The sequence below is a fragment of the Plectropomus leopardus genome, chromosome 15, assembly GCF_008729295.1.
Source record: "Plectropomus leopardus isolate mb chromosome 15, YSFRI_Pleo_2.0, whole genome shotgun sequence".
Lineage (NCBI taxonomy): Eukaryota > Metazoa > Chordata > Actinopteri > Perciformes > Serranidae > Plectropomus > Plectropomus leopardus.
The window spans coordinates 7,966,890-7,991,914 of NC_056477.1; the positions used below are offsets into that span (position 1 = coordinate 7,966,890).

The window sequence follows — 25,025 nt, forward strand, 5'->3', positions numbered from 1 at the left end:
CTACATAATAAAGTATCGTATCTGTGAGATGCAGAAATACAGATACAAATCTGCTGATTTGGTTAAAATAATTGAAAAAAAGGTTAATTAAAAGTAAAGGATAAATATTTGAAATAAATTTAAAATATATGACTAAATAGTTGAACTGAAAGCCATGGTTAAAATGATCTCAGAATCATAGATAAATGGTCAAACTTAGAGTCATGGATAAATGACTGAACTAAAGCTAAAGGATACATGGTTGAAATAAAGCTTAAGGTCATGGATAAATAGATTTAATCAAGCTCAAATCTATAGATGAATTGTATGGTTGAACTAAAAATTATAGATATGAGACAGAACCAAAACTAAAGGATAAATGGTAAGCTTGACATAATGAATATTTGTTTTATCTGGACTCATAAATGTTTGAAAAATCCAGCGTCTGCCACTCCAAGCGGTAGTCACATAAACTTACCAACCTAAACATTACTTCAAATGTATGAAAACACTAACTTTATATTTATATATTATTGTGTTCAATAACTTTCAGTTTGAAATCGGTCTATATTAATGCATTTTTAAAGGTGGTGCCAAGGAGGGGTTACTTGAGTTCAAATGACAGGGCTGTGTTACTGTATGTCAGACACAAAACTAGTGTGTTTGTGTGTTTGGGTGTGTGTGTGTGTGTGTACATCAGGATCTAGATGAGACAGTGTCACAGTGTCTTTTTTTTCCAAGGTGACATACTGATGACATTTTCACTTTCAGACTCTAAAAGCTGTATTAATCTCCATCAAATGTCCCGTAAGTCTCTCTCTCTCTCTCTCTCACACACACACACACACACACACACACACACACACTGACACACATCCACCCACACATACACACTCACAAATATACACACATAACATATCACAACACAGTTGTCTCTGGCATTTCAGTGATTTGGAGCATCATTCCTGGTTGCCACCAGCTTGAAACTGTGATCTTCACATATATGACACCTCAGCTCAACAAGGTCCATACAAAACACACTCTCTCTCTCTCACACACACACACACACACACACACACACACACACACACACACACACACAGAAGAGATGTCTCTGCTCTGCCTCTCCTGCCGTCACATTCTCACTTCCTGATTCAGACAGACAGAGACCAATCCTTTGGGACACAGACACACTTCTCTCTTTCGCTCCCTTGCTCCTTCCTCCATTCCTCCCCTTTTCTTGATCTGCTGCTCCCTCTCGTGGGGATGGAGAGAGGCGGGGCCGGAGGTTAGACAGATGGAAGTGGGTGATACACCGATACACAGTCAGTCTCAGGTTTGCTCCTGCGGGAATGGTGTGATGGAGAAGGGGAGGTAGAGAGAAAAACATGGAAGTCTCACTCAATTTTTTTTTTTTTACCAGTCATGACACAGAGAAAGGTCAGGCCTGTTATAAACTAAAATAGAAATAAAGTGCCACATATTAATGTTGATGTATCATCCAACAGGAATATTCTGGATGTCTTGGGTTTACCGTATAGCCTATGTATTTCCTCAAAAATTCAGCCTGACATCCTTTATAATTTAAAATAAGGTCAAGTGAGTTTAATATTGTTTTTTATCCCATTTATTTGTATCAAAGTGACTAATGGAACAACAAGTTTTGAGATGGGTTGGGTATTGAGTGAGACCGCTGCAGCTGACAGCCAAAACATGGGCTGTACGTTAATGTACATCACTAAAAGCACTTGTTTTTGCCACTGACAGGTTTAGATTGTTGTTATAACTGTCTGACATAATGGAAAGGATCCCTACAAAAAAATGAAATGTTATTTCTACCTTTTTTTTTCAAACTGGTCTGTTGTTATTGTGTCTAACCACGTCTTGCTCGAGGAGAAGCCTTGTTATAAAAGGACAATAATAAACAGACCAGAAAGAAGAAGACAGCTTTTGATTTCTCTGTAGGGATCCTTTCCATAATGTTGTTACAATGCTGTAAGTAGCAAAAACAAGCACTTTTAGTGAGCGTACATCTGTGGTACGATGTTGCCGTGAAGGATCACTCTGTGGCCTTTATCATGGCTGCAGTACTCTTACTCAATACTGGACCAATTTCAAAACTTGTTCCGATCAGTCCTTTTGACTCAAAAACATGGGAAAATAGGTTCCATGTTGAAAAAGTTTCCCCTTTAAAGGGTTTGAATGACATCGCTGCACACGTTTTGTCACGTCTGTCTCTCTACTGAAGAAGACAGGCATGCTGCAAGTTCATTTCCCAATAGCTTTTTGCTTGTTTCACAACTGATGTCATGAAAACGGCAAGCTTCAGCCCAGTTTAAACAAACAACATCTCCTTTTTGAGCCAAATACTGTAAAAACAAAGAGAGTAGAGACTGAAACATGCACTTACCTGCTTACGTCTCTCTCTTTTTTAAAATTTATTTTATTCAGCTTTTTTTCTTAACAATTAATGTTCTTTAATTTCATTTAATTTTTTGTGGGCGTGGCTGCTGTGAAGGCCGAGCCTCCTGACCTCTCTGTCACACTGCTTTACATCTATCTGTTTTTTATGCTGTTTTAAAAGTGGAAAAATAACTCTTTAATTAAATAAATGAAACAAGTATATGAATTATGTGATTTTTAAAATATAAAAAGTAAGTTTTATTTAGCCTGGAAAGAGAGTTTAAAGAATATTTTTGAAGAAGGTCAGCCTAGTTAGGATAGATGGCAATAACAATGAATCACAAATGGAAAAAAAGAAAAAGGGATCACATAAAATATACTACAAATTTGCCTCGGGATTATCTATCACATCAAAGATTTGCAGTTTTAGTTGTCATCAGAACTGTGCACAATAATAGATTATCCCAACAATGATAACTATTTACACATCAAAGGGAGAGAGGTAGGAAGAGCGAACAGCGAGATAACCAGTACATGACTGACTGGGTAAGCAAAAATCTGGAGTTGCAAAATAACAGTACAAGAAATCGCTGGTGTAGAAGAAATAATAGTACATGAAATTACTGGTGTAGGCTACTGTGAAACATCAGGACCCTCCATTTCCTGCCTGGGTCGAGAGACAGACAAAGAGAGACTGTTGACTTGAGTGCTGCAAGGTTTCTTTTTCCTTCTTCCTGCTTGTTTCTACTGTCACTGCTGTCAACAGCCGCTTTAGGTCACTGAGAGGCTACCGCTCCATCTACCTGTGTTTTAGCACATCACACGCCGCACTGCACCCAGCACGCACACACACACACACACACACACACACTCAAAGGGAGAGTCCACTTGGTCGAGGCAGATCAAGTAGCTGCACAGGAAACAGGGATTTGTTTATGTGGACTGAGTGACCTGCAAAGGTTGTCAATTAAAGGACCGAAGACAGGGAGAAGAGGAGGAGGAGACAGTGAAGCCTTGTTGTGAAGAACAGGCGAAAATAATAGGTAAATAATAGATCCTGGAGATGAATTATTTAAGGAGTACATTGATGCTTTCATGCAGGGGAGCTGAGCTTACATTCCTGGATTCATTCATGAAAAAAAGGTTTATGGGGGAGAGATGAAAGGTGGGTGAGAGGGTGAGGGAGAAAGAGGGTGTTGTTGCTATGTCAGGTTTCAGTTGAGAGCTTGCTGCAATGCACCTTCCACCACCAAACACTCACTGACACTCACAGACAGTACACAAACACAATACACATACATATACTCATTTTCAGCATCTCAGCTTCATATATATGCATTTTTATTTTTTTAAATAACACTCAAACTATGTATACATTCTCCCAATCCAAAGTAAATAAGCTTTCATGGACTGTAGGCTGATCCATTTGATAATTTAGGGTATATCATTGTCCCCAGTTTAGTTATTTTTTGATCTGTTTTATCCTTTTATTTTTCATGAATTTAAATCTATTGTGTATCTGTTTTAATGTCTTTGTAATTGTTTGACTGCTTTTTTGTTGTTTTGCTGTTGTTGTTTTTTACTGTCCTTATGCTCATCTGTTTATTTCTAATTAATATAAATTGTGTTATAACTTTATCTATTAAATTGCATTATACTTTAACTGTTAAAGAAGTTCCTGAGAGTCAGTCAAAGTGAAACACTGGCACCCGGCTGCTCACACTGGACACTGACCCCCCCCCAAACACACACTGTCTCCCTTTTGGGTGCCCTATAATGCCAGATCCTTTTGGGCTGACAGGTGACAGAACAGTCTACATCAACATAAGTCCACTCTCTTTTACTGCAGTCACACACACACACACACACACACACACACACACACACACACACACACACACACACACACACACACACACACACACACACAGAGCTGCTGCTGTACAGTAGACAGCTCCAGACATGCCAGGGCTGGACATGCCCAAAAGGCAGAGCCTGTTCCCTGTCACCTATCAGCTGGTGGCAGACAGTGGGATGTGTTTGTGTGTGTGTGTGTGTGTGTGTGTGTGTGTATTTGTATCATGCATTTTGTGCTTTTCTTTTTCATTTTAATGCACTTAAATCAAATTTTAAAAATATGAACACTTTCATAATCTCTTCCATTAGTAAAGTAAGACATTAGAGCAAAGCCTCACATGCACTAGAAAGTATATCACAAGATTAATTTCATACTCATTATAGATTTTTGTTAATATCAAACTAATGATCTGCATATTAACTGACACAACAGGGGGTCCTAATTATGCATGTTTGTGTGATGGATCATGAGGGATGTACAATATTTTTTGAAGGAAAAAAAATGTATAATTATTATTTTTGTTGGATGACATGATGGGACAAGTGATGAAATAATTATGAGAGTGTATCCATGCAAAAGATATAAGATAAATGTAGGTTTTATAGCTAAAAAATGTCTTTGTGTCTCACTTACATAACTACTGCTGTCCAATTTCTGGCTAGTTGTTGTTCTATTTTATATATATCATAGTATTCCTGTCCTAATAATACTGTCAACAACGAGCAAAATGATCAAATCTCATGCATGGAGGACAAAAACAATTCCTAACCAGGATGAGATTCTGCATTACTACATACTATCAGCCTAACAGTCAGTAAGTAAGCATACGGATTCAGTGTTGGGAATACTAACATGTCACACGACATGGCAGTGAAGAGTAAAGGAGACTCGAGGAGGCAGCAGCCCACCCAGGACTGCTGGCACGGCAGCCAGGGGCGGGGCCAAGACAGCATGGCACACGTCGACCTTGGACCCCCCTCCTTCTCCCCCTTTCCCCATGGGCTCTGACAGGCGGCACGGGAACCCCTTGGCCCAGTGAGGGGTGGACGGCCATCTGACAACTCCCCACCTGCATGACCTTTACCATGCTTGACCCCCTGCAGGAGACAATCACCTCATAGCAAACAGCCCCACGGGAGATGTAGACACACATTGCAGTCAGGAAGACGCACATATGGACGGATGTGCATAATGCACAAACTGACGGAAAGTTAGATGGAAGGACAGTTATTTAGACTGTGATATGCATACTGTCTTGTTTTGAGTCATTCATACCTGGATGGCTGCTTTCCAACAACATTTTTAAATGATGTCTCATCTTCTTATGGTTATAACAGTGTGTTGATTAACAGTTGATACTCAACTAATAAGATCATCTTTGGAATAAACTATCTTAACTTGGACTAAACAAACATTAAGTTAAGTATACCTGCATACAACAAATGCCTGAGTTTTGAGGGTCTGAACAAGACCAATTAACCTATATGGCAAAGTAAAAAGAAAAAGAAGAACAAAAAGGACAGAAATTGCAATAGACTATTTAAACTTTTCATATGGTTATGTTCTTTTCACCTGGATTCTCCTTGGTTTTAGCTGGAGATTATTTGCCAAATGGCAATTTGTGCTCCATACCATGTAATTGGGGTCATTTGTAGAAAAATAATTATACGTGATAATATTTTTTTTTTTTAATTAGGTAACATTATATCAAGATATAAGCCCATGGTGTTTTTTTTGTTGCCATTCCACATTCAACAAAACATTGCAGTGTGCGGAGTAAAGTTAAATAATAATAATAATAATATAATTATTATTATTATTGTTGTTGTTGTTGTTGTTGTTGTTATTCATAGTAAAAGTAGTAGTTGCAGTGGTAGTAATAGTAGAAGTAACAGCAGTAAGACCACGTGACACGTCATCAAAAGGCGACATGGCAGCTTGCTTAATACATACGGGAAACGTTGGTGCTGATGCAGATGCTCTAAAGTAAGTAGCTTTTGTTCTTTAAAAATATTAAAGCGGAATTTAAGTTTTTACAGTGACATCGGGCGTTGCCGTTAAAGCTTTGTTGGCGACCTTTAGTGTTATTTTAAAGCGTTTTACGATGTTACGTGGCGTTAAAAGCACACTGTTGTGTTTTAAGCTAACGTTAGCACCTAAAGCTGTCAAACCCACTTTGTCACAGAAACGCAATTAAGCACTGAAAGCATCCGTAGTAACATTATTTTAATGTCATCAATTGTCAGGTTACCTGTTTTGGACTTGTGACCACCTTTTGATACAACATCGAGCTTCAACGAGATCAACCGCTATGGATCCAGCAATTAGACGGAGACTCCCTCCGTCTGTGAGAAGTCTCCTCACAGACATCGGTCCAAAGGAGGAGTGGACAGATACTGAGCCCGACACTGTGTCCAGAGATGGAGTTATGCTTCCCTCCAGAGGAGCTGCTTCTGGACAAGAGGAGTTTCTCACGCCAGCTAAGACACAAGACGAAGAGGCTACAGAGGATGGCAGTAACACCAGAAGAAGTGTAGTCTGCATGTTGTGTAAAAGCAAGCCCTCTTGTTACACCTGCCCTCGGTGTAACCTGCAGTACTGTGGCTTGGCTTGCTACCAGAGCCCAGATCACTCCGTGTGCTCGGAGGAGTTTTACAAGGAGTCTGTTCTCCAGGAACTGAAGGATATGGGGAAAACTGAAAGTGATGGGAGAAATAAAATGCAGGAGATTCTTGTGGGGCTGAGACAAAAAGCAGAGAGGACAGATGGCGGGATGGAAAGTTTGTTAAAGGACGCTGGTGTTGTGTCAGATGACACAAACGAAGGGGAAGGAGCAGAGAAAGTGCAGGTCGTGGAGCTGCTGTCCAGGTTAGCAGAGCTTCAACAGGCTGGAGAGGAGAGTGAAACAGAGGCAGAGGCTATTTTGAGGAAACTTCAAGAGATCGGAGAAGGGGAGTTACTGCATGGAGACATAGATGAGGATGCGGATGGTGCAGAAGAGGAGCTGGACTTAACTGATCGGCTCTCAGGGATAGATATTGACAAACTTTCAGAGGAGGAGCTGTGGGAAGTTCTCAACAGTAAAGAGAAAGAGGCGTTTATTGGTCTGATGAAAGGTGGAGCTCTTGGCGGGCTGGTTCCCCTGTGGAAGCCATGGTGGGAGGAGCATGAAGAGGGAGGCACAGCACTGGTGGAGGTCCTTGAGGAGGAAGTGAGCAAACTAGAGAGTGAAAAATCTACAAATATGGATGATAATAAAGTCAAGGCATCACAAGAAGTGGTTAAAAATCAGAGCAAATCAGCTATGAAGCTGAAAAAAAATAAAGGAGGAAGCGGAAAGGAAACAAGCAAGGGAAGTTTAAATGTTCCTGGCGTCCCTCTGATTTCTGCAAAAATCCCAAAGTTGAGTTCCTTATGTGCAAAACCATCTCCTCTTGTATGCTACAGTTTGGTTAATGCACTTTTTGCCTACACGTTCACCCTGTGCCTGTTTAATAACGACACTGATTCACTGATGTTTGAGCTCTGTGACATGATTCTTGCTCTGTCTGAGGCCCTGAGCTCAAACAGGGTGTTCACCTCTGTCCAAGAGGCTGTAGACTGTGGACAAACTCTCGTTTTGGGTGGAGGCTACCTCGACAAGGAGGATCCCCTCGCCCCGGCCAGGGCGGTGGAAGCCGTGGCTCACATCACGACAGGCAGAGACAGAAAGGATGCTACGGGATACTGCCTGGCAGCGCTGAGTCAGCTTCGCTCTGTGTTCTCCCAGGCCAAAACATCCCTGTCCAAAGACGGAGAGGAAGGAGCAAGGAGACAGAAATACTTCCTGGCAAGCAAGAAGTGTGAATTCTTTCAAGCCTGGGTGTTGGACAATGAACATGGGATTCGTAAACTAGCTATTGAGTTGTGGAGCGAGCATAGTAAAAGAGAGAGCGTGAGGAGCAGCATGGAGAAAGCAAAGACTGAAGTTGAAAAGAGCTTGAAGAAAGGAAAGAGCGAAGGGTATAGCAAACTAATTGAAGAATTGAACTAATGATTATAATGTTTTTAAAAGTTTATGATGTAATAAAAATATATGAAAAACTAAATTATCTTCTCTCATTGCAAAGTGTATACCTTTCAAAGGTCATTACTGGTGTGCGTGTCACATACTGTTGACCTTTGTGTTCAGGATGATGTAAATAAAGAATGATACTGTCACCACTTTGCATTAAGCCACCACGAAATATAAGCAGAAAGTTATTTTATTTAACGAGTTCTTGCATTAAACATTGTAAGTAAAGTTTAAAAGTTTGATAATCACAAACAGAGTATAACATTATGATATACCAGAATAATACATTCATTAACTGACCAAATGCAATGTAGTATTTGTTCATATAGGTATTTACATTTATCCTGTATCTGGTGGTGTGATCAGAAAATTAAATTTTTTGTGTAATTCATAGAAAATAAAAGTGATAAGAATTTAGTAGGATATTTTTTTTTTAAATATCTTTTCATCCTCAGACATGTATTGCAAGGTTAGCTTTATATATTAAAATGACAATAAATGTATATACCCAATTTAATATTTTTACAACATTATATTAATGGAATTCAACCTAGTACATTTGCTCAAGTACTTTTGTATTTTTTATTTTCTGCTACTTTATAGTACTTCTACACTAAGTTTAAGAGGGTGACGTTTTACTTTTTATTGCACTACATTTATTTGACATTACTTACTAGTTTCTCTGCAGATTCACATTATTAAAAAATATATATCAAGTAATAAATGATGTATTATTTTGCAATGCTGAAACAAAGTAGTCGTGCCACCTTAACCAGCTACAGCATTAGTGATGCACATGAATGATATTTCTGAGCCAGTGAAATATGAACCTAGAATGGGACATTCTGCAATCGTTTTTGGTACTTTAAGTAAATTTGCCAGTACTTATGTACATTTAGTCAAGATTTTGAATACACTTTTAATGCAACTTTAACGTGCAACAGAGTATTTATACACTTGCTACTTTTTGTCATAGATCTTGAAGTCCACTTCTTCCACACTAGCACAGTATATACAAATAAACTCACGCGAATTCTCGCGGTACTTTCTTTGACCGGTCACGTGTTGCGCATGCCCTTCACTGTGCGACAGAAAACATGGCTGCGCTCTTGAGATCAGCCCGGTTACTCAAATTTTCGCCTTCGGGCTTACTTCAGATTACCGGGACCAAGAGGACCGGGCCGCCGCTCAGTCGGCTGTACAGCGGAGCTCTCGGCGGCACGAGGACCGGAGTTTGTTCCCGACAGATTTACCCAGTTTCGGGAAACGCGTCCAGGTATCATGTCTGTTAGCTTGTGTAGCTGCCATCCACGCGTGAGCGTGACGCAGATTTGTCATTGCGGCTCAATGACAAACAAGACACACAAGTAAACATCTTAATATGTGCTGCAGCATTAATGTGGCGTGCTGCCATGTGTATGTTAGAATAAGTTAGCCAACAGTTAGCTGCAAGGTTAGCTTTCAGGTTAGTTAAACATGGCTCCCCCTTTACACAAGGTGATGTTCAGACGTTGTGTAACCAAGTAGCTGCCTCATAAACAAGCCAATGACAAAAACTTAAAGCGTTATAAGTATGTAACTGCAAACAATACGTTTGTTTGTTCTGAAACTTGTTATTAGCTTAGCTACATGGCAGCTTTTAACAAAAGGCCCATCATTGGAGAGCATCAGTCACGTTACCACGCTGCAGCATCTGTGATGCAGAAAGCTTTTAGTCAGATTTGGCATTAAGAAAGAAGTTGTAGAAGGACACTGGTCTGAGCCGATGCTAAAGCTAAATGGTAGCAGCTATTGGTCACTGCTGGGGCTTTTTCTGTCAAGGTCAAGGCTTTTTAAAATAGGAACAGCTTTTGAGCAGGATATAAAGCAAGACAGATATTTTATTAGTCCATTTGACAATTCTTTGCGTGCCATTTAGCAGTCATCAGCTAAACAAACAGAGAAATGCAATAACACAAAATAAGGTGCTGCATCCTCACACAGAGATTCAGTTATTTTTCCTGTTTGTTCAATAGAGAAACGCTGGTAGACACTTACCATAACCTGCTGCATTGGCTGATCCCTGTGATAGTCATGTTAAATTACTGTCATTTTCGACAGCGGCGATTGGATGTTGCTGAGAAATGGCAGCAGGAAAACTGAGTTTCATGAATCTATGAAAACAGATATACTGATAACAACTTGTTTGGTACATTGCACCAACAACATTTATGTAATAAGATCACCAATTGCTAAACAATTACTTTGCCAGGTGTGAAGCTTTTTGACTTTTAATTCTCAAGTCACATTTTGTCCTTGTCAGAAGAAAAATGCTCCCCCTGCTCCATTTTAAATGTAACAACTTAAAATACATCGCATGGTTCCAAAGCAAAACACAATATGCTGTATTCAAAATATATTAAAGTGGTTTTAATCAGTTTTTGGTAGAATTAATGATTGTTTAAATACCCTAAAACCTTACAAAACTTTGCTTATTTCAAACCATGCCAAATGCATTGTTGCCTCAATGAAAGCTCATAGCAGTTACAACCAAGTAATTAATTAAATTTCACATGTTCAATAAAACTCATGTTAAATATAGACGCTGCAAATCTTCCTGCTAAATAGTATCTGTGTTTGAAATCTATGTCAATTGGAAATCTGTTTTAGTTCCTAAATATTTGTAGTCATCTTTCATTTCAATATCTTGAATATATTGTAATGCATTTTTGTTCTCAACATATTCTGTGCTATTCAGACAGTTAAGGAGAGCTGATAAATGTTTCATGTCTCACATGCACCCGCTGAAGAACTGTGTTTGTCTGTGATCCAGGAGTGCGCCTTTTCACATTGTTCGTGATAATATGGGTTCAAATTTTAATATGATAAGAAAAAATCATGTTGTCATGATGGCAATATTTTAACTTGAATACATGATGATGTCAGAGTGTTGTGTGCAGTAACAACAAGAATTGCTAAAAGCAAAATTGCTACATTAAATGTACAGTTTAGGTATATTTTAAGGTATTTGGCAATTGTTGTACTGTGCAATTGTAGCTTAATTTAATTTGTTCTACTGTTTATATTTGTACAGAATTTCAGCTGTTTTTTACAAACTAAAGAAATAAAGAATAAAGAAAAGAGATCATTTGTTCACTAAATATTTCTAAACAAATCTACATTTATAATGACATATAAAACCATAACACAAAATTTTGTGTCCAGTTGTTTTTGAAATTAATGGTAAAATATTTTTCAGTATTTTGTTATTTCGTCAAGAATATCCCCATCGCAAACATACGCTGAATATCGTGATGTTATTTTATCACCCACTGTGTTTCACCCACTGTATCATCATTTGTTTTTGTTCTGTGTGTCCTGTCTCCTCTCTCCCTCTTTTCCTTCTCTGATATTCCTTTTTCTGGCTTTTTACTTCTCTTTTACTACTTGGATCCATCTCTGTCTTCTCTACCCTCCTGATCTATTCCTCTACAGTCGTGTGTGGACGTATGCAGTGGGGTGTGTGCGCAACTATGCCGCGGTTACAGAGCAGAAGGATGAGGCCGGCATTGCGGTGCGGATCAAGCAGACAAAGCACTTTGACTGGGCTCTGGCCAGACTGGACAGCTCTGTGAGGAGAACCGGTCGCATCACGAAAACCCTGCTGCTCCGCATCTTCCATGATATCTGCAGAACAGGTCGGCAGGGATCAGAGGGGCTTCGGGGCTTCGGGGCTGTGTTTTTGCTTTTATCGTCTTTGTCTCCACATCCATCCTCAATTTCTCTTGTTTTTTCGCAGGTTATCCCAGTAGTAACCAGGCCTTGTTGCTGCTGCGTAGCTGTGGGACACTGCTGCCAGAGGTGGCCCTTGGGGAGCGCACTGAGCTGGCTCACCGTGTCTGGGACAAGCTGCAGGAGTTGGGTAAGAGGTTGCAACATTGATAACTGAGAACAACCTAACCATCTTATCATTCGATGTACAGCAATATTTAATGTGAAACATGGATTCATACAGCCATAACAAAAAATAGCCCAAACAATCAATATTGACCTTTGAACATGTCTTGTATGCAACCAGGTGTAAATACACTAGAAGATTAATACTGTTGAGCTCATATTATCTGCCCAAGATTGTTCAAAACATGTTGAGCGGTAAGGGATGACACCCTAAATACTTGCAACTTTCTTGTTTTATTCTAGAATATTTGTGTTTTTAATACTGTATACATATTTCCTGTACGTTCTAGTTGTGTTATTGTAGAGAGACTACTGAGAAATAAGTGTGTGCGATTGTTACAACCTTGCTAAGATAACAAAGTTTAAAGACGCCTAAGACTTAACTGCAGTACTCTATTATATAGCTGTTGACTGCTGCTCAACTTCAGGTTTCAAGATTAAATAATTTATTGCCAAATGAACCTTTACAGCAGATCTGGAATTTGCTCCAGTGAGCTCTACAACCAAACATAGTATCACATGGCACCCACAGCAAGGAGTGACTGCCAAAACTACAGTAACAATACAACAAATAAAACAGTGCAATCATCAGAGTCAAAGCATTTAACCACAGTTTCAAATGTTTAAGCTTTTAGAGGTGTTTTTTGTTTGTGTTATTACAGGGTTCCCGTAGACTCTTAAAAAGTCTTAAAAGGCATTAAATTCATTAATCTTAAAAAAAGGCCTTAATTGGTATTAAAATATATTAATTAAATCTTTTAAAATTCTTAAAAATGCTCAGACATGTGAAACTGGATTTTTCAGTATTTTTTTTCTGATATTGTAAAATTTAAAAAATGATAACATCTGTTTGTTTTTTTTTGGTTGCTTATTTTTTTAAACACATAAAAAATGCCAAACTCCTTATACATGAACATCACCAAAAAGTAATGTTTTAAGTTGCAATAAATATTTTGGCAATTGATGTGAGTTATGAGTGGCATTATAAAAGTCTAATATCTAACTTGCCTTAAGCTGTAGGAACCCTGTATTAGGCTGAGACTGAACTGGAGAAAGTTACACTAAAAGCTGCTGTATGAAGTGCATCATTCTCATGTATTCAAGCTACAAATACAAGGTTCAAGAGAATTTCCAGCAGCTTTGTAAAATATATAAATCATAATGATTTTGTCACTGTGTGCTGTGGTTTCTTTAGTTTTGTTGATGTTATACATTGGCACATTGTCGTCCGCAGGTGCACAGTATGATGTTAGTCACTACAACGCCTTGCTGAAGGTTTACCTGCAGAATGAATTCAAGTTCTCTCCTACTGACTTTCTGGCCAAGATGGAAGCAGCAAATATCCTGCCCAACAGAGTAAGCACTGCACTGTGGGGTACAGTGATGGCAGAAAAAACACCTGGTTAGATTTCTGTGTGCCTTAATCAATTAACCAAGCACTGCCAATGGAACAGAAATAGTCATTCAAATGAAGAATTTGTTTAATATGCAGTGTATTGTTTTTGATTATGCATATTAATTATTTACATCCCTTCTTAAAAATGGTACCTCACCTTAAAGCTTTGTTTGATGTCCCTTTTATTGCTGTGCACAGGTTACCTACCAGAGACTCATCGCAGCCTATTGCCAAAATGGGGATATCGAGGGAGCCAGGTCAGCAAACTTTGTGTTCTGCTCATGAACCAACCAACAGCTGAGTTCATGCTCTGACGTCTGCAACTTGACAGATGGTTGCAAAACAGCATTGCCCTCAAAAGCTGTCTTTTGGTCAAGCTTGGTTACAGATCCAAAATCTACTATTAGTCTTTTTGAATCAATTTTTAGGTTAAAACTTGTATTTGAGGTTTCTGCTAGAACATGTTTACATGCTTTAATGGTCATGAAGTACAGATTTTCCTGCAGGAATGTGATTCGAAATCAGTGAGCAATTAAAAACATAGCAACCAAGTTAACATGCTCCCCTGGCATTAGCATGATATAGCTTCATATAGCACTGTAGGCTACATAGTATAAATCCTTGCAGGAACAGATGACCATATAAAGATATCCAGCACACTATGACATCATTCTGTAGCCAGAGTAGAAAAAAATGGAAATGGAGAGCTCAGAACAGTAGAAAGTCTTCGGTTTTTGCTCTCAGGGATTATTTTTACATACATTTACCCCATTATTTGAGACTTTACCCACATTTAATATGAACATCCCTCTTTATAACACTATATGTAAAATGCAAAATGCAGAAAAGCATAATAGGTCCCTTCTTCACTTTCTCAGCACCATATTGGGCTTCATGAAGAGCAAAGATTTACCCATCACCGAGGCCGTGTTCAGCTCCCTGGTGACAGGTCATGCTCGTGCAGGGTGAGTGTCACTGCTTTACAACACTCTTACAGCTTACAATATATGCTTGTATTGAAATTTTAAATTTAAGAATTTCCTAATCATTATTTTTTGCAAGGTAGAAAATGTGTGGGAGCTTTTCTGAGTTGTGGTGTTTAAATAACAATTTTAAACCAGCTTTCATCTCTCACTGTGCAGGGACATCGAGAGTGCTAAGAACATCCTGACTGTGATGCGAGGAGCAGGAATTGAACCCGGTGCTGACACTTATGTGTCACTGCTTAACGCCTACGCTGAGAAGGGAGACCTTGAGAGTCTAAAACAGGTCTGTGGTCATTCAGGTTGTTGTTAAGGCGATACTAATGCCCATTTTCCAACATTTTATACATATATTTTGTATCTAATAAATGATTGCCTATCTAACAAATTGTCATCTCCATATCTCCTTCATTTTTTCTCTTCTCCCTGCTTTCCTTGTTCTCTTCATCCTTTCTGTCTCCATCCTCTGTCTCTCTCTTTCTCTGTCAGATTTTGGAGGAAGCAGAGAGTACAGACTGCAGTCTGATGGACAGGGACATCATGCAGATCATCTACTCTCTTGCCAAGACCGGACACCAGCAGCATGTCCCAGTGATGATCGAATGCTTGAAGTATGAGAGGGGTTACATTCCAGGTAAACACACACCTCACTGATTTCCACTTCACTGTCATCTTCAGCAGCTAAAGTAATGTTATTAAAGTGACTTCTAACTTATCACCTGTACTTGCAATCATCAGTGTTTACAGTGTTATGAGGCTCAGTGTTTGTCGTTGTTCCTCTAGATGCTATGAACCTGGGCCTGAGCCTCATCACCCAGGGCAAGGAGGACACAGCGTTTCAAATCCTGAAGACTTTTCCCTCTCTGCAGTCTGAAAACAGCGACAGCGCCAACATGGGCAACTTTTTCCTCAGACACTGTGTCAACATGGAGACGGTACATCCATCACCCCCTGAACCTTTTTACAGTGGATGTTGAATATTAATTTAAATTTTTAAATGTATTTTTTTATTTCTTTGTGCACTATAGTCAGTGGAAAAGATCCATGGATATTGCAAAGAGCTGCAGGAGTCAAACCTGCACACTTCGGCACTCAGCTTTACTCTGGCCTGTGCTCTGGAGGCCAAGAACACTGGTACAGCTCACACTCTCATTTACTCGCATTTAGAGAGACTGTCTCATCCACTTGCATACATCAATTGATTTCCCTACACCCACACTGATCTATTTGCATTTGGTGAATTGTGATTATAAAGAAATTAACCACATAAAAGATATTTAGATGCAAATTATGTAAAGTTATTTTCCGGATGGGAAACTGAAAAGACATTTAGCTGAATAATATATAAACATTTTTTGTTTACATTTTTTTCGCAGGTATGTCTTTAGAGCTGATGAAGAAAATGAAGGAGCAGGACTTTCCTGTAAGACCTCACTACTTTTGGCCCCTCTTTGTCCAGCACTTGAAAGAAAACAACACACATGGTACGCGCACACACACACACACACACACACACACACAGAGAGCTTTTGATTTTCAACTTTGATTCTGTAGCTTCATTACAGGGGTGAATTTTATATTTGCAGTTTCTTTTGTTTGTTGAATAGCTATGAATTTTAGCTTTTCCTTTTGATTAATTACTTAACAATATTGATTACACTGAAGCTTTGCCTGTTTTGTATAAAGTTCACTCTGCATCATATTTGAGTATTGCCCCAAATCTCGAAAGAAAATTCACTTGTTTGCTTGATTTAAGAAAAACCAAGCCAAACTACTGTTCAGGTTTTGAATAAATGTCTTCATATATACCTGGACCTTATTTTCCCATGTTTTTGAGTCTACATGACTAATGGAAACAACAGTCTGGTGGGTTTTGCAAAAGTGATTTCATGGATGTTTCTGGATAAACAAAAAGGATCTTACTCTTCGACAAAAAAGTCTATCTCTGTGTATCTCTGTGTTGCCAGATACTTAAAATATTGATATGAGGATATCAGTGTCAAATCAAGTACTTGCGGTGAGAGGTGAACATGCCTCTAGTGGTTACATTGCAGGCGTTGACAGTTTTCAAAAATTATGCAGTTAGGCACAGAAACGGGCGAGAATAGGGTCCAAGAAATACAGATGTTACCTTTCAGCCATCACCTGGAAGGCAGTAGCTTTAGAGAGACCAGTCGTTGAGAAGTGAACATGGTGACTTGTGTTGAGAAGCTTGTAGTCGGACCCTAAAGCCACTCCAGCCTCATGTGAGCAATCGCATGTATATGTGAGAATCTAATGGATTGCTAAAAAAGAAAAAAAAATGTGCCCACCAGCTTTTTGTACGTCCAGTCTGACATGGAGAGCATGATATGCTCAGTTTATGAGCATGTATGTGTGTTATTTCTGTGGTGTAAAGGGGATTATGACTTCCTCAGTCCTCTGTACCAGAAAGAGCTTTTAAAGGAGCGTTTCGCTCAAATATTAATGCCCTACAGAGTGGTCCAACTGGGAAAGATTTCACTGGGCTGGGGCAGTCAAGGGCAAAGATGTCCGATCCCTGCGTGAGCGAGTTAGAGCAGGAAGAGATGAAACGACATACGTGCACACTTCCTCACAAACGCAAGCGCATGCTGGTCTCTCTGGAGAGCTCTAGGAATAGATCGCAAAACATAATGACAGCCACTTTGGACAGATGAGCCAAAAAGAAACTCAGACTTTCAGAAAGTGTGCTCAGTTTTTATTCCTTGTCCTGATCTTCCAATTCTGGCCTCTTGTAGCCCCTCAGTGTACAGCTACAGGACATGTTTTTACCAATTAATGTTTTGACTTTTTTTTTCTTTTACTGAATGAAACTCCAGGCTGAAGAAATGTATAGAGTACAGTGAAGATAATATTTACTCAAAAACTGGTGTCTCGCCAAAAAAAAACAATTGTCCATCATCTATGAAAAGATGGAATTTTCAACATTAAACCTGGTAGTATGGCATTTATTGCACACACTGACTCTATATTAAAGCTAAGCTGACTGTATCAACTGTGTAGACGCTGCTGAAAGTGGTGCACACTAGTGTGTGAGGATGGTTGGTCCAGTGAACTTTGCCTCTTGGCAGGGGGCACCTGAGTCTTCTTTACTGCATTTATACTAACCACCTTTACTTGTTGGTGGACTCTAGGGGGCTCAGTAGCCTGAAGCACATGCAGACACACAAACATGGATGCACATACAGGCCTGAGGCTGAGGGGCCAGAGGTCATTTTGCTCCAGTGGCTGTTCTCCAAGACTTTATCAAACCAAACTTGTTCTTTAGCTCAATTCTTCCCCCAAGTGTTCCTCTTCCTCCTCCTCCTCCCCCTTCTCCTCTATTTCCATTGCCTATGAGTTTTAATGAAAAACAATATTTTCTAGTATTGTTAAGTCTCGACCCATGTTAAATTGACAGGACCAAAGCATCAGCATTAAATCACACAAACTGAAGAGCATTTATGTAAAATTGGCTGATATAACAAGATTAAATTACAGGGGAAATGTATGCTGTCATTTTGTATAGTTGTTTTTAAAAACTCAGGTTAAATTCTGCAAAGGACTGAGATATTTTTTTTTCTGCAGTTCATCAACATGTAACGCACATAATCCCGGGTTCCCATGGGTCCTTGAAATCCTTGACAGTTTATGAATTTGAGACGAAATGAGTCTTTGGAAATAGACAAAAGGCTGTTCTTTTCTGCTGAGCCTTCAGCCTGTGTCACACTCATACTCTTTCCCACCAACATGGCAGCTAATTTTGGACCGTTCTCACCATTTAAATCAAAAATGAATTAATCGCAAATACTTTCTAAAATTCAACGATTAACAGCAGTTTAAAAAAAAATGGTTGACAGCCCATATAAAAACAAGTATGCTAACAGGACAAAAGTTAATCCACCGTTTTGTTACCACTGCTGTTGTGCATTTTGCAATGCCCTCATTTGGTGACATATCCTTGATTAAATTTTTCCCCTTAAAGCTGGTAGAAACCTGGGCTGGTTTGCTAGATAGCACCGAGGTTCTAGGACTTGTGAACCAAACTAGTTTTAGAGCCCGAGCTAATTTGGTGGAAAAGGGGGTATCTGTGGGAATCTGGTATCAATGTCTTAAGTTTGTCTTCTCTATCTGCCATTTACTGCAGTATAATGGCTCAGCATGTGCAGTTACAGTATTAAGTGGAATATTTCTGTTCCCAATTTCTGTCTTTGCAGAAGGATATTTTCTTTCTCTTGTTTTTTTCGGCGATGTGCTTGTGCTTGAAATCATCTCAGTGACAAATGGTCGGCATTTGGAGACTTGTCAGAATTCACAACTCATGATGAACGTACCCTGTCAAACGCACTCAGCGGCGGCTTGGCTTTTAAGTGCTTTATATATGCTGAGCTCTGGCTCTCTCTTTGGGGTTTTTTAGAGCGATTAATAAATGATGTATTTTTCCCCTGTCAGCTAATTGACAGCATTTGAGCTGGCAGGGAGGAGAAACTGGTTTGACCACTGTGGTGACGGCGCAGATTGACTTCAGTGTGTGGTCCAGACAGATTCTCAGTTTGGATGGTGAAATGCCTCAGCGCCTTGCTTGGCAGCACGAAGAAGAGGACTAGACATGAGCTTAAACATGCACAACCGCGTACATGTAGACTAGACACACACTTTTACTTAAATTTCCCAATTGACTGCACAGTCTCAAAGCCACACAAACACATCAGACTGCATCCATTTAGTATCGCAGTGTGGAAAAAAGGATGGAAGGAAGGAAAGTGGAGAAACATCTCTTTTTCTAACACACTGCTGGCTCATTTCCGATGGTGTTAGCCTTAACCCTCATGAATGATGCAGCCTTTCATTTTTTTCCCCTCTCTCTCTCTCTCTCTCTCCCTATTGCGCTCTCTGACACACTCACTGGCTGCAGGAGGTGTGTGTGTGTCCACATTTGTGAGAAAGAGAAGGGTGGGGGCTTTCGGGGGGCAGTGCAGGTGATGTGACTGATGAGGAGTGACTTGATTTCATGTAAATGCAAGCGCTCTGAGGGAATTCACTTTGGATTACGCGCCCCAGTGTGCACGGCCCATGAAATATTAAGCGCCGTGTCACTTTTTGTCCACAGGTGTCACTAGCGGGCAGAGAGGCCAGAGCTGTAGAGTTGAGAGGAGAGCAACGGGGGAGGAAGAAGGGGGGGAAAAATCCCCTTTGCATTTTGATGAGGTGTGGATTTGGCGGGTTTAGCGGAAGCATATGCTGGGCCATACTTCCCACCTGCCGCCAGCTAGTCACTGCTTGTCAGCCCTGGCGACGCAGCGCGCTCTTATCACTTCTGACATGGCGGAGTAAGGAAAAGAGGAAGGGAGAGGGAGGGCAAAGTGCAGAGGAAGGGAGTGTTTCTGGTTATGTGTTTTAGGTGATGAGAGATGTAAAAGCTCCCTTGTTTAGTCCACTTTTATTCCTGGCCTCCACCCACACCTTACTCTGTTTATATGACCTCATCTTCAACCCTTTCACTCTTTCTTTAATGCGGCTCTGTCAAGTAGAGTGGGCTGCGTTCATGAAGCACTGCCACGGCAATCTGTAATGTAGTTCTCCGTGAACTCTATTTCAGCCTCAGCCGAGTTAATTGGTGGGATGAGAGCCAAAGAAATTAAGCAAGGATGAAATTTCAGCTTTTCTTGCCTCAAAATATACAGATTTTCTTGCACTCTCTTCTGTCTCCAAACAACAACCCGTCAACGCCTCTCAGAAAACAAAGTCTACCTTTCGAGAGTCATAGACGCGGAGAGCTGGCGAGACAGATGGTGTTGGAGGAGAAAGAAAAGGAGAAGTGACAGGTACTCATGTCCAAGGACGGGAGGAAATGACAGCGACCGGTTCACTCCACTCCTCTTTTCCTCTCGTTTCTCCGTCCTCACTTCTCGTCTGTGACAGTTAACCTGAAGACATGAATCTGATGATGATATCTTGTGACCACTGCCATGCTTAACTCACTACTTTGATACTTCTTGCCCTGGATGGTATGTCAGGCTTTATGCTGACCAACCTGAGGAGGCCTCTACTCTTCTCAATTCTCCTCTGTGTTGAATCTTTATTTAAATTGTTAAGACAGGGGAGAAGGCAAAAAGGGTTTCTGACATGTGCGGATTATAGAGTGAAAAGAAAAAAGACCTAAAGGGAGAAGGGAGCAAATGACACTATAATATCACATATTATTTTGTGTAGTATGTTCACTGTTTTTTTAATTATTCTCAACTTTTTTGGTGTAGTCGACAACTTCATATTTTATGTCTATGGAGACGTTTTACAGCATGGACAGTGTCTCATACTTCACATAGCAGTCATGGGAAGATGCTGAGGTAATTTTAAAGAAACCAGATTGCGGCAATTTGACTCCGAAATCTTACCTTTTCTCTTCATGGTCATAAATATTAAGACCACCAAAGGCATCTCAGAAGCAAAGGAGGCATGATGTGTAACACAACAGCATTGCGCTCTGGTGTAACATATAACATACACATCAGCAGCTCTTTATAAACAACAGCAGGCATAACATGGCAATAACAATCATTTACCGTCTCTGATATATTTCGGACGATCTCGCCCTTTGCTTGGAGGGCAAGAAGCTCCGGACCTCATTGCTCTCCAAATTTTCCAGCTGCTGTTCTTATTTGAGTTAGCTGCTAACTGTCATCAGCTGCTTTTTTAAATCTTTTGGTAGTGGGTTGCACGCATAACACGTTGTCAAAACATCCTGCCCATGGTCCCATCCTGTTGGCTGTCCCTTTTATGTAGACCTTAATTTGGCGCCTTTAGTACCTCCACTGCCCCTGACTTAAAGGCCGTAAGCCTGTAAATAATGGGAGCGACAACTGAGCGAAAAGCAGCCTGTGGTTCAAAGGGTTAAAAGCTCTTTGTCACAGACTTGACTTGACAAAAAAGTCATGCTTGTAGGACAACAGAAAAGTGCTGATGATCATGAAAGCTCACATGCGGAAGCCGGAAAGCACGAGAGAGCGAGAAGGCCAGCTCATGCATTTATACCTCCAGCTCTTCATTCACTTGTTTTCTGTCTGTCTGGCTCACCGTGAAATTGATTATGGATTATTCAGGAGGAAAGCAGGAGCTCCCTCTTTTCTTTCATAAAAAAAGCCTGGATGAAAGCGATTAGGGGGTAAGAATGGACGTGCGGACGACAGAACGGATGGATCCTCCATTGAGAAGAAGAGAAAGATTGCCTGTTTACTTTTTCTCTTTTTCTTGAAAGCAGGGTAGATGGATAGTGAGATGGGTGGATGAATGAGTGATACGGATGGAGGAGAAGGCTGGATGGATGGATGGAGTGGTGCAGGTAGTCGTACCTGGGGTAATGCAGCCCTAGCCGCAGGTTTTAATGGCGTATAAAAGCCCGGGACTCATATTTTATTTAGTTAAAGAGAGAGACTGCCAGGTGAACATATGTCCCAAGAGGCTGCAGAAACACGGAGCAGTATATATATGTGTGTGTGTGTGTTTTAGAACCTGAGTGGAGGGTAAATACACACAACATCTTGAGGTGTGTCAACTCAAGGAAGCACTTTATGGTAGTTTGCTGAAGTCCGCTTGGGAACAAGGTGGATCGGTACATTGGATGTGGTCATATGTAGCATATAGATGCACCTAAAACTGCATAGCAACACACACTGAGAATGAACACACACGGGGACTCATTGAGGCCAGTGTCCTTTGTGGGCACGCTTCCAGACAAATGCAAAGTGCTGCACTCCCTCCTCCACATGTGCACACCAACACACTTGCGGGTGTTTTGAGAGTGCATGTGTGCCTGTTCCATATGCATGTGGCTGTTTTGGCCTCCTTCCCTGGGGCAGGACCTCAGGGCTCTGCTGGAGAGCAGGGTGATGGTGTAGGAGTCCACTTCTGGCCGAGTGCATGTTTATGTACACGTATCCTCCAGTTCAAGGTGGAGAGGGAAGAAGCCATTAGCATTTTGTCGATGGTATGTGTGTGTGTGTGTGTGTCTGTGTGTGGTGACTTACCTGAAGGGGTGAAAGAAAGTGTGTGCCAGCTCATTTCCAAGACTCATATTTAAAAAGTGCCTACACAGCTCCAGGCCTGTACATAAGAGTGAGTGGAGGAAAGTGTGCGTTTCGGTAAAAGTGCATTATGCGATTGGCTTAAAACAGCCAAACAAAAAAGTTTTAAAAGTCTTAACCTGTTGTTTTCTTGCATTAGGTGCATATAAGAAACTTGTCTCTCACTTGAATGTTTTTTTATTTTGACTATTAATCCAAATATTCTTAATTAATCTGTCACCACACAGATACCAACTTATTCTGCTCGCATTCTCAACGACATATTATTTCATATATATATGAAATAAAATGTTGAAACAATTTGCCTAATCAGATCATAAGATTATATAACATTAATGTTGTTGCTTTGCATTTTTCGCTGTGTGATGGAGTATTGGAAATATTTTCATTACTCAGTTACATTTTTAAAAGGGTAACTCATTCTGTAACCTATTACATTTCAATAGTAACCATCCCAGCACTGAATATTTATCAGTAAATGAGTTGCTTGTCACATCGCATAGGTCATGTGTAGGAAAGTTTCTAGAATTGGAGGATATTCGGGTTTGGACCACTATTGGGGGTTTCGGGCGATCCAGTCCAGACACTTTATAATAAAGAAACTTTTTTTATGTCTTTCAATGTACTCTGACATGTTATTTTCTTTCAAAGTACAAAAAAGTTCTAGTATGAATCATTTTGTTTTCATTGTAAATTAGAAAGTGGTCAGCACCCTATCTCAGGCCAGATTTGGCATTTTTGGGCTGTAGGTTGAGCATCACCAGCGTAAGTTAAAAAGTAAAAATGCCAGACCTGCACTTGTTACAGCCTCTTCCTGTCAGTTTGCAGATTTTTCTTTTATATCATCATAAGAGGAATATTCTTTGAATCGAGGCTGTAAGTTTTAAGAAAACAACTTGAATTCTGGGGACCTTTTCACTATTTTCTGGTATTTTTTAGACTTAAACTGTAATCAGTCAGAGAAATAACTTAATTGCAACACTGATATCAAACTCAGTTTTTTTGTATTGGCTGTTGACACAAATTTCGTTAATAATCTTAAGTACCTCTGTCACTACACAAAAAACAGCCAGCTTTGCTTTCAAGGACAAAAAGTTGATATTATTGACTTTGCTTATGTTGTAGGGATAATTGAGGTGGTGAAGGGCATGCAGGAGCTCGAGGTGGGCCTCGATGTCGAGACTTTGTGCAACTACGTCCTCCCTGCCTTCCCCAACATGGAAGCAGTTCAACAGGCCTTCAAGGTAATCTGTATGTCTCTGTGTTTGTGTGTTTGTGTGTGTTTGTGTGCGTGTGTGCGTGCGTGCGTGCGTGCGTGTGTGTTTATATAGGTCAAGTGTGAATTAAAAGTTTTTGCTCACATATTTGTCTCTATTTAGGATGCAGGCATCTCTTTGGAGGCGGATGGCTTCGTGGCTACAGAGATTCGCTCGATGGCTGTAAGCAACCTGGCCGAACTCTACACTAGATGTAAGCATGTGTACACACACACACACACACACACACACACACACACACACACACACACACACACACACACACACACACACACACACACACACAGCAACACATTCCAAAGAAGCTCTACTGCATCTTGGCATCTTGAGCACCCATCATCATAAAAATTGCTGCTTCGCCTGCGGGCTAATTGGACCAGCGTTAACACACACACTCACACTCATACATTTGCCCACTTACTCCTCTGTGCTCATCAGGCCTTTTAAGAGATTAGTCTGTGTGAATATGTAAAGAGCGAGAACGAGAGGCACCTCAACTGGCAGAGGGACGGGATAGAGAAGGCTGTTAAATAATGGATGACTCTTCCTGTTTTCTGTCTTTCATCTCGTTTTAGTCTCAAACATCCGGCACTCGTTTTAACATACGTTGCTCTGTTGCCTCTTTATGTATTTCACATAAAGACAGTTTTTAATATTTTTTAACATTTGACATGTTTCTCCACAGTATGCAGTATTGCCATAAACACAGCACACCCGCTTCCTTCTACTGATTAATCGAGCAAAAAAATGCCAAACGCAGCTTCTTAAAAATATAATATGTAACTTCTCTACATTAAAATGTCCTAAAATGACTAGATTAGTGTTATGTATTTTGTTGAGTTGTGTACCTGTCACAAATGTTTCCAACAATGTTCAAACCCAGAGAGTTTAAGCCACATTTTTACATCTCAATCTTAAGTTAACAAGCTGAGCAAACTTTAGCGGCACCTCGGCTCCAGCCCGTGCTATTGCAGACAGTGTTGGAGAAACACTGATTTTTACCATGAAACTGCTTTATTCAGTGTTTTTACCAGTTTAAACCACTGGGTCTGTTTGTC

At 40.2% G+C, this 25,025-nt stretch overlaps 2 protein-coding genes across 2 annotated transcripts in view; both read left to right on the forward strand.

Moving 5' to 3' along the window:
- The first annotated feature begins 6,169 nt into the window (after positions 1 to 6,169).
- On the forward strand, positions 6,170 to 8,629 carry znhit2 (zinc finger, HIT-type containing 2). Its single transcript, XM_042502315.1, has 2 exons — positions 6,170 to 6,226; positions 6,487 to 8,629. The coding sequence occupies exon 2, from the start codon at positions 6,552 to 6,554 to the stop codon at positions 8,271 to 8,273; it is 1,722 nt and encodes a 573-aa protein (XP_042358249.1). The 5' UTR covers positions 6,170 to 6,226; positions 6,487 to 6,551; the 3' UTR covers positions 8,274 to 8,629.
- Positions 8,630 to 9,376: 747 nt separating this feature from the next.
- Positions 9,377 to 25,025, forward strand: part of lrpprc (leucine-rich pentatricopeptide repeat containing) — a 74,236-nt gene continuing 58,587 nt past the window's right edge. The window contains 13 exon segments of the mRNA XM_042501937.1: positions 9,377 to 9,570; positions 11,769 to 11,971; positions 12,073 to 12,195; positions 13,465 to 13,586; positions 13,825 to 13,883; positions 14,505 to 14,591; positions 14,769 to 14,895; positions 15,099 to 15,243; positions 15,393 to 15,544; positions 15,638 to 15,743; positions 15,986 to 16,093; positions 23,816 to 23,934; positions 24,070 to 24,160. Coding sequence (XP_042357871.1) covers positions 9,392 to 9,570; positions 11,769 to 11,971; positions 12,073 to 12,195; positions 13,465 to 13,586; positions 13,825 to 13,883; positions 14,505 to 14,591; positions 14,769 to 14,895; positions 15,099 to 15,243; positions 15,393 to 15,544; positions 15,638 to 15,743; positions 15,986 to 16,093; positions 23,816 to 23,934; positions 24,070 to 24,160 — 1,621 coding nt within the window. The 5' untranslated portion in view covers positions 9,377 to 9,391.